The following is a 14,168-nucleotide window of genomic DNA, read 5'->3' on the forward strand; positions in this document are numbered from 1 at the left end:
AAACTGTGATGGAAAACAATTCTATCGCATACCATCCTTCATATACGTTTCGTTGTAGAAATTGGGCATCTCCCAGCCATCCTCCTCGTCGTCGTAGTAGTGCGCGTAGGTGCTGTGGTGCGAGGGGGCTATGGACTCCGCGTAAGGTGTGTGGGCGCCATAGTAGAAGTTCACCTGGGAGCCCGTTTGATCGATGGCGGGTGTTAGCATCTTCTTTGGATCACGGCGCTTCGTCGAGCGCACGCATATCATCCAAATGAGCAGGACAATGATGATAATGAAGATCACCGCACCGGCAATGCCGCCGGCGATGTACGCAAACTCCGAACGCTCGGCGCAATGGGGTCCGGTGAAGGAGCCGACGCAACGGCAAGAGGGTGTACCCTTCAGGTCCTTGACACAGGCGCCCGAGTTCTCGCAGAAGCCGTCGCACACATCCGTGCAGGCCATGCCCGTGCCATTGAAGCCCGGCTTGCACTCGCACTTGAAGTCCGAGGTCTCTGGTACCATGATGCAGTAGGCATTCGCATCGCAGTGGGGCTTGCCCTCGGCTATGTGCTCGCAGGGATTGGTGCATTCGCTCTTGGAGGTGGCGCCGGTGATCTTGGTGCTGTGATTGGGCGGGCACTGGATGCAGGCGGTCTGCTGCGACTCGGACTGATAGAAGCCCTTCCTGCACTCAATGCACATATTGAGGGTGGCATTCAGATAGGTTCCGGGCGAGCAAACAGGCAGGGTGCACTCCTCCACGGAACTGGCACCCACCTTGGGTGTGGTGCGTCCCAGGGGACAGGCGGCGCACGAGGGCTGTACGCCCTGCAGGCGATAGGTTCCGCGCGGGCAGGGCTCGCAGCGACCATCGGCGCCGAGCTGCTGGCCAGAGCTGCACTCGTCGCGGCACTCCTTGCGCGAGGTCGCCTCCGTGGAGCGGGTGGTCTGACCCAGGCCGCACAGATCGCAGCCAAAGGCTCCCTCGTTCGACTGATAGAATCCATGTCCGCATGAGCGGCACAGACCTGTCTCCGCATCGAAATACTTGCCAGCCGGACAGCGTTCCTTGCAGTCGGCGGCCGACCGGGCTCCAGGTCCAGCCGTGACTCCAGGACGACCTGCAATCACCGGACACTTGCTGCACTGCTGCTGGCCCGCCTCCGACTGATAGGTGCCGCGCGCACAGGCAATACACGTCTTGTTGGCACTGTCGTAGTAGGTGCCAATGGCACAGGGCACACAGTCGGGTATCATCACCACCTGACCCACGGGACAGGCATACTCCGAGCCGAGCTCCAGGGAGGCCGGATCGGGCACTGTGTTGGGCAGGATCTCCTGCACGGCAAACTGATCGTCCTCGAGGATGAGTTTCTCCAACAGCTGCTTGACACTCGAGCGTTCGCCCGTCGATGTATGGACCACAGGATCGCTAAAGAGGCAGCAGGAAAATTACAAGTTACTACGTGGGTTTTTAAGGGATTTTCATTTGTATATTAATACAATTAATCTTAATGGTGGATTTCTCGGACTCTAGTTAAAGTTTATGAGATAAATATTACTTGATTTGAGCAACAGATATCCATTGTTTTCTATTGAAATATCTTTGTGCAAGTAATATTTTTCGTATATTCTTTAAATAAACCAAGAGAAACCCACATCGAGTGGTGTTAGCACGCATAGACATGTAGTATGGTATTAGAAAAAGCATTAGAAAGTGTTTTTGCATGGCGATTGGTTTGGTTTTTTTGGTGGATTGGTGCTGGGCAGATATATCGGGGTGCATGAACCGCAAAACGAATGGAATGCTAAGGACATGGACATACTTTACAGCCGGGAAGGCTATCTCCAGGGTGTATGTATCACCGCCAGTTTGTTGGCGTCCCTGGCGACCCGTCAATGCCAGATCGTCATCCTCATCGCTGTAAGTTTTTGTGGGTTAACGAACAAATACAATACATAAAACATATAACATATACACAGGAAGTACACACAAAATATATATATAAAACACGACATGCTGGACCACTGAGGGTCTCTCTTTTGGGGCTCTACTTACTTGACCACCGGCAGTTCCGCCTCCATCACATAGACACCGCCGTCCTTGGCCTGGCGACGCACGCGATTGTTCTGCGCCCCTCTGTAATGATCGCACTTGACATCGATCTGAATGTCCTTGCACTCTCTATCGAAAAACAAAGATTAATTCGATATCAAAGCTTTCTTTCATGCAAAAACAAACCTCGTTCCCTCGATGGCATACGAGCAGAAGTTCCAGTCCCTGTTCAATCCATTCACAGAGTTCGTCACCTTCTGCCGCAGCACTGCCTGTCCCGCCTTGTTGCACAGCACATCCGAGGGGAAGAGCATCTTGATGCGGAACACACGCTGCGCGGGCTTCGAGGGCGAGCAGGATGGATAGACCAGAGGCATCGAGAGTTCGCGCGTGGGACGCCAGAAGCCCTCGGCTCCGCAGGTGTAGAATTCGGGCACTTGTTCGGAGAAGCGTAGACCAGCATTGCAGGCAATCTCACACACCTTGAACTGTCCGCCTGCGCCCCAGTCCTTGCAGACCTGCGAGCCACCCACGGGATCAGCCAAGGCTGGGCAGAAGTCAGCTAAACAAATAAATTTCAGATTTAAATAAATGATATTTAAAAGCAGGATATTTTGTGGTGGATACTTACTCAACAGCGAAACCTTAAAGCTGCAGGAAGCCGTATTGCCAGCCGCATCGGAGGCAATGTAGGTGATATCGTAGGTGCCCCAGAGGAGGGTCGTGCCCGAGCGATGTCCATTGCGTTCGTAGATCTTCGTGACGCCAATATTGTCGCTGAAGTGTGGCTCATCCCAGGTGACGACGGCCGAACCGTTCTTGGCTATGACCCACAGATCGCCAGGGCAGTGCTCGACGACTGGTGGCTCCTTGTCCACAACCAGCTGCTGGCAATTGCCGCCGGTATAGCCGACAGGACACTTGCGTTGTCCGCACAGCGAGGGTACATTCCGCTCCACGCCCCCGGAGGTGACCTCATAGCCGGCCCAGTTGAGAATAAGACCGGGATAGAGTACTGGTTCCGAGCGACAGTCGCGCACTTGCTTCTGGATCTCTGAGGTGATGTCGAGGGCGCGGGCCCACACCTGGGTCTTGGTCACGGTGCCCTGGAAGCCGGCATCTGAGTAGGCCAACTCATGGCTGACGCCGCCATAGGGCTGTGGACGACCCAGAACCGACCAGAGATACCCAGGGAGGGCTCCTCCAGCGCCGTACTCCATTTTGCTGGCAATCAATCCTTCGGTGATGAGCTGCAGCTGTCCGCTGACGCCGTCCCAGACGACAGCCACATGATGCCACTGTCCATCGTTGACGGAGGTGTACTCGCCGAAGCTCAGGAAGGCATCGGATTGGTCCTCAAACAGCGAGACCTGCACGCCACTGGAGTGGGCCTGCAGCAGGAGGCGACGGTGTTGCGTCATGCGTGCGGATTCCACTCCGTACAGCGAAAAGAAGATGCCGGGGTCGTCCTTCTGGGCGAATTGCACCCACATGGCCACCGTCAAGCTATTGGCTCCGCCCGTGGCGAAGGGCACCACCTGGGCGGCCGTAGACCTCGAGGGATCGCTGAAGTACAGATCGTAGTCCACTTGGATGGCCTTGCGGCAATCATCGCCGGTCATGTTGAAGGGGCACTGACAGTAGAAGCCGTTGGTGAGGTCCACACAGCTAGCCCCAGGCGGACACGAGTTGTCCTTGCAGTCGGCAATGTCCTGTTCGCAATTGCGGCCTGTAAAGCCCGCGGGACACTGGCAGCTATAGCCAGCGCCATTGTCCACACAGGTGGCACCGTTCTGGCAGACATGCTCCTCGCAGGCATCGTACTCGTACTGGCAGCCAATGCCGGAGTAATCCGCCGGACAGCTGCAGTTCAGGCCGGAGCCAAAGTCCTGGCACTTGCCGCCGTGCATGCACGGATCGCCGATGCAGCGTTCGGGTGCCGTCTCGCAGTTCTTGCCATCGGTGCCGCTGGGGCACACACAGAAGTAGTCCTGGAACAGGTCAATGCAGCTGGCATCGTTCTGGCATGGCGCCTGGAGGCTGCAGGTCGTAACCTGCTGCTCGCAGCGCATGCCGCTCCATCCGGGCTCACAGCCGCACTCGAAGCCACCGACACGATCGCGGCAGATGCCGTTGTTGAGGCAGGGCTGGGCCTCGCAGTCATCGATATCCGTCTCGCAGAGAATGCCCTTGAAGCCATCGCGGCAGACGCACTCGTACTTGTTGTCCAGATCCAGGCAGCGTTCGGTGCCCACGGGATTGCACGGATCGCTGAGGCACTCATCGATCTCCGCCTCGCAGCTGAGACCCACGTAGCCGGGACGGCACTTGCACGTAAAGCCATCGATCTGATCCACACAGGTGGCTCCATGCTGGCACGGATTCGAAGCGCAATCGTCGATCGTGTGCTGGCAATTCTTGCCCGTGTATCCAGGCTCGCAGTTGCAGCTGTATCCATCCACGAGGTCCACACAGATGCCGTCGTTGGCGCAGGGTCGGTTCTCGCAGTCGTCGATATTCACCTCGCAGGCGGCACCCGTCCAGCCGGGATGGCAGACGCACTCGTGATCGAACAGTCGGTCCACGCAGGTGCCGTGTTTGCAGGGTTCGGACAGGCACAGGTCGATCTTCTGCTCGCAGCGTTTGCCCGTAAAGCCGGGCGGACAGGCGCATTGGAAGTCGTTGACCAGGTCCGTGCAGTTGGCGCCCAGCAGGCAGGGATTCTCCGCACAATCGTTGATGTTCTGCTCGCAGTGGAGTCCCTCCCAGCCCGGCAGACACTCGCACTTGTAGCGTCCCTGCTGCAGTGCCTGGCAGCTGGCTCCGTTCCCACAGGGATTGCCGTTGGCCGTACAAGGATCGATGGTGACGTCGCACTGGTCGCCCGTGTAGCCGCTGCGGCACAGGCAGGTCACATTCTTGAAGCCGGGCTCGTTCTTGCACATGGCACGGGCGGGGCAGGTGTCGTTGCCGCAGTCGCTGGCCTCCTCCTGGCAATTGATGCCCGAATATCCGGCGGGGCACTCGCAGCGATATCCCTGTGGCAGGTCCTTGCACTGGCCGCCATTGAAGCAGGGCTGCGAGGCGCACTCGTCAATGTCCTGTTCGCAGCGACGTCCCGAGAATCCAGCCGGGCAGAAGCACTGGATGTCGTGGCCCATGGGCACACACAATCCTCCGTGCTGGCAGGCTCCCTCTCCACAGACCACGGGCTTGCACTGCTCCCTTCCCTTGGAGCCGGCGGCGTCAGTTCTCATGTTGCTGGGACACTCGTTGCAGCTCTGGGATCCGGCGGCGCTCTGGTAATGATGCAGGGGACAGGGCGAGCATGGCGCCAGTCCCGTCGCGGAGTAGGTGCCGGCTGCACACTTGGCGCGGCACATATCCTTGTTCGACGCGGCTGGCTGGTACGTGAAGGTCTGTGCCGCACAGGCCTGACAATCCTTGAAGCCACCCGTTGGGGGTTCGGCGGTGAAAGAGTTGCGCGGACACTCCAGACACGGCACGAGGCCAGTGGGCGAGTAGGTACCATATCCACAGACGGGTATGCAATCATTCAAGGACTTGGAGCCCTCCTCCTTGGTGTAGGTACCGGCCGGACAGCGCAGACACGTCCCTTGGCGATCGCGATTCTGGTAGTAGCCTCGGGGGCAGTAGGTGCAGCTGTTCTGACCCTCGGACACATAGGTGCCGGCCGGACAGTGCAGACAGCGTGGCACATCGCTGGTGTCCATATTCAGGACCTCTCCCACATTGCAGTTGAATCCTCGCGAAATCTGCGACTTCAGGGCACGCAGCGGTGGACACTGATTGCCAATGTTGGAGATGTTGAGCAGGGAATCGATTACGGCACTGGCATACGGCACACTCAGGTCAAAGATCAGATTCAGGGTGGATCCGCACAGGTCGTACAGCTGGGGCTGACGCACCGCTGGCAGGATGGATAGGATGAAGTCCATCTTGACCACGTTCTCCTCCAGCAGCATGGGCACCGACTTGATGAACGTCACGTTCATGTTCACATTCACCGCCGAACAGCGCTGCGAGAGCAGGGCATTCAGTCCGGTGTAGTGCTGCGAGAGCACATCCTGGTACTGTCCAAGACAGGACTGGGCCACGGCACCGTTGGCGCGATAGGTAATAGTGGCCGTCACATGATAGGCAGCCTGTTCGGTGTTCTCGGAGACACAATCGGGCACCACCGAAGTGGGCCGCCAGAGGCGTGAGGTCTCACAGGAGAACGTCTTCAGGGGCTCGCCGTCTGTGAAGCGGAAGCCGGGCTTGCAGGTGGCTATGCACTCGAGTCCTCGGTCTCCGGGCAAACAATTGATGGCTCCGTTGGCTGGCGGCTGCAGCTCCCAGTCCACACAGGGTGAGGCCTGCACAGAGACCTGGAAGTGACAGCTGGCACGATTGTTGAACTTATCCGTGGCCGTCACTGTGACGTTCTCGAAGTTTCCTATTTTGATCACGGCCCGCTCGGGCGTAAACTGCAGACGCACCTCTCCTGTTTCGTCCGACACCTTGATCCGCTTGCGCGTGTCGTTGAAGTTCACATTGTAGCTATCCTGACGGTCCACCAGCTCGATGACATAGCTCTGGGGGCACTGCAGCAATGGAGGCGTCACGTCCGGGACTGTGATGTTGATCTCACAGATGGCCACGTTGCCATCGTAATCAAAGGCCACATACTTGACCACCGTATCCTTGAAGATGTAGCTGGGCGAGCGGAAGTTCTGCGGCTTGATCTCCAGCCTGGCTATCGACCCGGAGTTATCCACGGCCGTAGGCTCGGTAAAGTTCACGGGCAGCACACCGCCGTTCTCGTCGCGACGCACCACAATCGGCTGCTGGGGGCAGTTCTGGAAGATCGGTGGCTCATTGTCCACACAGGGCGAGTATCCATAGTCGTAGCCCAACAAGGGCTCGTTCTTTGGCTCCTCGCAGCCCATCAGCTCGAACTTCAGGCACGCGTTGTCCATGTAGCTGACGATTCCGAGGATCACAAAGCGCGCCTGGACGTACTTGGGCAGCGTGATCATGGCCAGTTCTCCGTAGTTTCCTGGGTCGCGCATCGTTAGGTTAAAGTTGGGGAAATACACCACGTAATTCTCGCTCTCCGACTGCTTGTAGAAGAAACGGATCTCCGTGGGGCGACCCACAATGTCGTTGGTCACCACGCCCTTCACTAGGATGGCCTTGACGCGATAGATCTGTCCCAGATCGACGCTCACGTACGTGAAGGCCTCCTGCTTGCCGCACCATCCGGTGGCAGAGTTCAGGCGTATATTCTTGGCCTCGTAGTTCGGGCGCTCCGATGTGGCATTGATGGCCGAATCGGGTATCCTGCCAGAGCTCAATCCCAGAGGTTTGATGACCTTGCACTCTGGCTCGCGTATGCACGTGATGGGTCGTGGATTAATCAGGATATAACCGGGACGATTGCAGCCAAAGTAGACCTCCGAGGACTGCTCGTAACTGCGTGCAATCTGTCGACCATCGGCCGGTCTGCCTGGGTCCTCGCACACGGGGCCCTCGCACCGGAGATCGCCAAAGTCCCAGATGCCCTCGGCACCGCAGCGCACGACATTGTCATGACGGCCGGTCTGTCCCGCCAGCTTGAAGGTGTTCTGGCAGCCAAAGAAGAAGCTGCTCTGGAAACGGGTGTCCACAAACTGTCCGTATTCCGCTCCGGGCGTGGGCATGGGCGGATAGCAGTCGACTCGCGGGCAAGAGGGCTGCATGCCCGACAGCCAGTAGTCGGGCAGACCCGGTTTGGGATCGTACACGCACTGCCTGAAGCCCGAGGAGGCGGTGGCACGCAACTGACGTCCTGCCGACCCACATGTAATGGTCACGTTATCGCGGAAGGGCACCAGCACAGACTCGGGATCAGGACGGGCCACAGTCAGACCCTCCAGCTTATCATCGGGCAGGGACACGCATTTGGCATCTGTAAAAAAAGGGAAATTCGTTTAATAAAAGTCAAAATACCTTCTGTTTTCGGGGGACTTACAATTACACTCGGGCACACTGGCATTCCATTGACCGCTGGACAGGCACAGGGCCGCCGAGCTGCCGCTCATGATGTATCCGAAATGGCACTGGAAACGCACCACATCTCCAAAGTGATACTCGTTCCGTTCGCTCAGCAGTTGACCATTTTCCGGGGCCTCTAGATCGGGGCACATCAGAGGCACACAAGTCTTGTTCCGTTGATAGGAATCGCCATCCCGTTCGCCCGTTTCCGAGCGTTCAATGTGGTAGCCGGCCGTGCCGTTCGAGGTGTACAGCTGGTAGCCCGTGTTGCAGCCACAGGCATAGCCTCCAGGGGAATTGATGCACTTCTGGTCGCAGCCGCCGTTGTTCTTGCTGCACTCGTTGATGTCCACGCAGTCGAGGCGCGTGCAGCCCATCAGTTCCATGCGCAGACAAGGCGCACCCACATAGTCCTGTATACGGAATCGTATATAACGCGCCTCGATCGGGAGTGGGAGATTCAGTATGGACAGGGTGGGCTCTAGGATCCTGAACTCCACGGCTGTGCCGTCGGGATTGGCATAGTCCTTGAACACATCCGTCAGATCGTTGGTGTACTGCAGACGCACAGCCGAACTGAAGGCCACATTGCCATCGGGCCGTTGCACGGACATGGTGCGGAATCCCCGCAGAATGGTGGGTGCCTTGAGGTCAATCAATATCCAGTTGGCACCGGGCTCCGAGGAGCCACCGCACCAGCCCATCGTGTTCAATCTCAATTGGGTTTTGCTGTAGCCTGGCTCGCTGATCGAAGTCGTTATGCTGTCATCGGGTATGCCGCCATTTCCCAGACCCAAATCGGCCACAGGACGGCACTCCGTGGTGGCTGTGAATCCGCTGCGGCACTGGCAATGGAAGGAGCCATTGGTGTTCAAGCACTCGGTGGTGGTCAGATCACATTGCGAGGAGCTGCACTCGTTGATGTCCTCACAGGTGGGGGGCTGCTCAAAACGCTGGGCCTCGCTGCAGCGCATGATATTGCTGCCGATCAGCTTGTATCCCTTGTAGCACTGCACCCTGGCCTCGTCTCCGTACAGATATGCACGCGACGCATCCACCACAAAGCCATTTTCGATCTCTGGGAACTCGTGGCAGCGCTTGCGCGTGCACTTAGGCACATCCCCGCTCCAGGTGCCATTCGACATGCACGTAAGCACTGGATGGCCATTCCTCTCGTAGCCCGGTTCGCATTCGTATTGAACAATGGTGCCGTAGCTGCGTCCGCCTCCGTTCAGTAGCGTGACATTGGCATGGGCCACTTCTGTGAGTGGAGCGCACTGCGAGGCCATGCAATGGGGCTGGCGCTCCCAGCGGCCATCGGGCAGGCAGGAGATCTTCTCAATGGGTGCGCTGGAGGCAAAGGCGAAGCCCGCATAGCACTGGTACATGGCAATCCCACGATACGTCACATTCGAGGAGCCAATGGAGAAGCCATTATCGATTTGTGGCACAGGACCGCAGTAGACCTCTGCAAGAAGGGATAAAACATACATTAGTACACCGTTTAAACCATCTTCTGGGGTTCTTTGGTGGACTCACCCTGACACTTTGGTATGTAGGAGACACTCCAGTTGCCACCGCGCAAACATTCCGTGACCAGACGCGTCTTGCCGGTGGCAAACTCCTGTCCAATGGGACATGTAAAGCTGACCAGCGTACCGAAAGCGGTGTCGCGACTGGAGGCCAAGGCCCCAATGCCCGGCTGCAGTTCAGGGCAATCTGCCGAGAATGTAGCCGACCATCTAGAAAGAGCAAAGATTAATGAAGGATTCGATTGGTTAAAGGTTCAGAAGCTTACCCCGCAGCATTGTGCAATGCATCCGATGTAAATTTGATGAGCATCTCACCCGATGACGCTGTCAAAGTCAGTTTGGGAGCCGCTGTGCCCGTAAAGCCGTTGCCCGAATGCAGGCGCAGACCAGACGTGGAGGAACCATCAAACACCTGCACATTGTCACTCTTGTGGACCGTAAACTTGTCAAACTTCAGGGACAGTGGTGCACGTGCACTGTTGCGGATGGTGAAGTAGCACTCCTGATTCTTTGGGTAGTCGGCCAGGCCGAAGGCGGGCGAGGTGACAGTTCCATTCCTTGCCGAGATGGTGGCCTTGCAGCCCTGAATATAGCGCAGACTGAAGCCCTTGCCTGCCTCTCCCAAACTGGACTTGAAATACAGATACAAAGCATTTCCCGTGGAGATGATAACGCGCTCGTTTTGGACTGTCTTGCCCGTCAGCTTGGCAATGGTGCGGCTCATCGGTGTGTCGCCATCGCGTATCAATAGATAGTCCCGCCCCTCGGCCACATCCAGATCGTCCACTTCAATGGAGATGATGCGTCCCGGCTGGGCCTTGATCACATACAGACACTCCAGACCGCCAGGGTATTGCTTCGGATAGTTGGGGCTCGTGAGGATCTGTCGCTGGAGCGTGGCCTTCAGCGTGCCGCCACAGTTCTTGGCCTCCGTTTTCCAGGTGGCACGGAAGCCCTTGCGCTCCACACTGCCATCGGTGGTGAATTTGACAATCATGAAGTTCGAGGCAGATACAAATGGCTGCGTGGTCAGATCCTGCTTGCCACTGAGCGTGGCCAGGGACACGGACTTATCCTCGGTGCGTCCTCCCACCAAGATCTGAACGGTGTCGAAGGTCTTCTCCGTCTCGAAGTCCTGGAACTGCAGGATGATGTTGCTGCCCAGCGGTCCCTCCAGCGTCCACTTGCACTTGCTCAGGGCTCCGTATTTGTGCGGATAGTTGGGCGTCTCGATCACATCTCCACCGGACTGCATGTGGAAGTGGCATTGTGCTGGGCAATCCAGCTCATCCGTACCATCGCCACAGTCATCGCTGCCATCGCACTTGAAGGCCTGATTGACGCACTTGCCGTTCGCGCAGTGCAGGGCTCCCTGGGGACACGCGGGCGAGCGGCACATGAAGGGAAGCAGCGACTCGCAGGTGCCCAGATCCCAGCTCTGGGATTTGCCAGCAAAACCAGCGGCCACACACTCTCCGGAATCGGCACTGGGCTGATGCAACGACCAGAAACCCGAGTACTGGGAGATCAAGGCCCCGGAAGCAGACTCCAGAGTGTTTGTTCTCAAATCATCGAGGGAAGCCAGGCCCAGCCAGTACTTGTCGGAGGCCCTTTGGTTGGGATCACTGGCCCGCGCAATGGACAGGGTATCGTTGTTCTCCGCATAGCTATCGATGGCCACCAGCTCGGCGCCATATCTGCAATAGAACACAGAGAGAGGATATAGACGATTAACACAATTGCTTATGCAGCTCTTGGCCAACGATTGCTTCCGTTTTGTTAATGCAATTTCCATTATTATGCAGCTGCGCTTTACTTTCTATTTTTTCCTATGTTTCTACTTCAATTACACGACTAAGTAACCCGGGGATTAGTGGAGAATCCAGTGGTACCAGAAGAAACTTTCATTTCCAATCGCTAAGCTAAGCTCTCTTTGATTTCCAATCTCATGTTTCCCACATAATTTGGAGTTCTGCCATAATTTCAGTTGGGGGAAAAGACAAAAAAAAACAAGTTTTTCCCTTGCAGCCATTGCCACATTACGCATACGACGCGTGGGCCCTGGCTGTCTTTGGCAATTTCTCGCAGCTGTGGCATATGCCAAAAAATGCATGCAATATACATATGTATAAAATTATATACGAGAGACACTCCCTTGTGAGTGTCCGCCTTGCCCCCTGTTGTGACAACAATTGCCCCCACGTGTGCGGCATGCCACCACACAAGAGTGAAAACTACAGACGCAACGCCAAAAAGAAATACATTTTTTTTCGCTTTTTTTTTTGGGTTTATGTAAAAGTCTGGGCGGGATTATGTGATGCAATGCTTCAATACGTTAGAGATTTCACTTCACATTTTATTTTTACTGATTTGTAAATTTATAGCTCTTGATTAGATTTTTCATTTTATTTATTTTTTTTTTTAATTTGAAATAAAATACAAATTTAATTTAAAATAAACTTTTTTAATTTGTATATGTCAAAATTGTTGTATTTTGCATATAACAATTTTTTAATTTTGCGTGTAGTCATTTTTTAATGTTAAAATGTAAATGTAAATTGTAAATAAATTTTTTTTTAGTTTGAATATTCAGATGTAGTCTGTCTTTTAATTTTTGTTTTAAATGTTACATATTATAATTTTTTTGTTAAACATTTTTTAATTTTTTTTTTTTAAGACTTTTTTAAATGTATTTTTTTTATTTGTTTTTTGTTTTTTAGTTTATGAGGTATTCATTTTCTTAGCGGGCGAATTTTCAGTCACATTTTCGAACGAGTACTTTCGGTATTGGTATAAAAAAAATGATCCAAAAAGTGATCAAATACTTCACTGAAGCAGAAAATCGGGCAAATGAAACCCCTCAAAAAATGTATTTCCAAAACGGTGCTTCATTTGCTTTACTTTTGTGCCAGCCAAAAATGTTAACATGTTTTTTTCTTTTTAATTTTTGTTTTTGGTAACAACTCCGTTAACTCGAAATGTTAACGCCTTGTCAGGGAGGCTCTCCTTCATTCTACCGCATTTCGCATGCTGCACACGCCAAAAAGAAATTTCACCAACAAAAAAATAAATAAAAAAGAAAGAGGGGAAACAAATAAAATGGAGAGATATTTCACTGTTGAATGGAGTAGAGTCTCTGTGGGTCTCTGTCTGTCCCTGACGGGCAACGACACCTGTCAACGCATGTGTGTAACGTTATTTTTGGCAAAGAAAAATAGTGAAACAATTGTGGCCGCCGCCAGAAGCTAACGTTTGTTGAACTTCTCTCCTCTGCCCATCGAAAGCCACGTTACAGGCATTCAAATGGGCCTGCGACTGGCTCTGGGGCGAGGCGAGGTCTATGGCATGTAAATTACTTGGACGCACATTAGGAGCAGGCCGACAGGCAGTCCGTAGTCTTCGTGGAGCAGTAGTTGATAGTTGACCATGTGCCGGGCATATTTAAGTGGCATTTAACGCCGCCGCCGATGGCAAAGAGAAATTGCTGCGTAGGGCATTGACATTCAGCGTACAGTTCATTCATGAGTTAATCATTCCGCCAATAACATTATTAATATTTTCAGCTCAACCCAAACCGAAAAAATACACAAAACCGAGAAGAAACTTTCACCTGACATGCCCTATGGGTCAGCGGGGCTCTTCACAAGCTCGGGATTCTCACGTTCATTAAAACAGAGAGACGCAAAGAAGAAGAGGGGGTCTCCCTCTTATCAAAACACTCTCAATTTTCCACAAGATATTCCTGCTTTGGTCAGGTGATTGCTATACAAAATATTTGGGTCATCGGCACAGGTTAACACCCAGAAAAAAAACAAGTCGAGTCGGGAATAACTCTGCCGGAAGCGTTTCAGCGCGACTTTCTTTTCGCTTCGAACAGAAGAAGAAGGTGGAGCCACAAGAAATTATGTATGAATCATTCAAGTATCGATTCGGCTTGATACGGGCCCTGCCCTGCCCTGCCTCATCCAGTCGGCGACTGCAAAAGTAATTTCAAACTTGGACAGTACCACCCATAGCCATAAGTCCATAGCCAGCAACTTGTTTTCTTTTCTTCGGTATTCAGTATTCAGTTTTTGGCTTGGGGTTCGAGACCACTTTGGCATTGACAGTTAACTGTCGGCGAGCGGAAATGCAATGCGGTGCTGTAACGGCAATCGATGGAATCAGTACATATACATCTTTCTAGCAGCAAACCAACCAACCATCCATCCGTCCATCTATCCATCAATACCGCTCCCTGCATCTCTCTCTATCAAGAACAACAGGTAGCACATTCGCTCAAGCGTAAAGTTGGCAAAAAACTTGATTAGCTTCTCCGCTCAATCGTTGACAGGAGAGAGAAGCCTCTCTCTCCCAAAAACTACATCATCTCAGAGTGAAAGAGAGGGGATCTAGATATTATCATATATATGTATATATATATGCAGTTATGGTTATATGATTCCACTCACCTTCGACACAGTTCGGCGCTTTTCTCCCACGAATGTTTGATATTGAAATATTTATAACAATTTAAGCCGCGCAGTTCCCAGCCTGGAAAAATAAAAGAACAA

General features: G+C 53.8%; 1 protein-coding gene across 4 annotated transcripts in view; it reads right to left on the reverse strand.

The window, feature by feature from the left end:
* uif (sushi, von Willebrand factor type A, EGF and pentraxin domain-containing protein uif) overlaps positions 1 to 14,168 on the reverse strand; it is a 45,367-nt gene that overhangs the window by 985 nt on the left and 30,214 nt on the right. For 3 of the 4 annotated variants that reach the window (XM_033379298.1, XM_033379300.1, XM_001357366.4), the window contains 9 exons: positions 14,067 to 14,148; positions 9,882 to 11,312; positions 9,623 to 9,825; positions 8,061 to 9,551; positions 2,676 to 7,997; positions 2,231 to 2,606; positions 2,048 to 2,173; positions 1,815 to 1,910; positions 33 to 1,420 (listed from right to left, as the gene is read on the reverse strand). In XM_033379298.1, coding sequence (XP_033235189.1) covers positions 33 to 1,420; positions 1,815 to 1,910; positions 2,048 to 2,173; positions 2,231 to 2,606; positions 2,676 to 7,997; positions 8,061 to 9,551; positions 9,623 to 9,825; positions 9,882 to 11,312; positions 14,067 to 14,148 — 10,515 coding nt within the window. The remainder of the gene's footprint in view (positions 1 to 32; positions 1,421 to 1,814; positions 1,911 to 2,047; positions 2,174 to 2,230; positions 2,607 to 2,675; positions 7,998 to 8,060; positions 9,552 to 9,622; positions 9,826 to 9,881; positions 11,313 to 14,066; positions 14,149 to 14,168) is intronic. The other variant, XM_033379301.1, reaches the window with a different exon arrangement.

This window comes from Drosophila pseudoobscura, chromosome 4 (assembly GCF_009870125.1).
Source record: "Drosophila pseudoobscura strain MV-25-SWS-2005 chromosome 4, UCI_Dpse_MV25, whole genome shotgun sequence".
NCBI lineage: Eukaryota > Metazoa > Arthropoda > Insecta > Diptera > Drosophilidae > Drosophila > Drosophila pseudoobscura.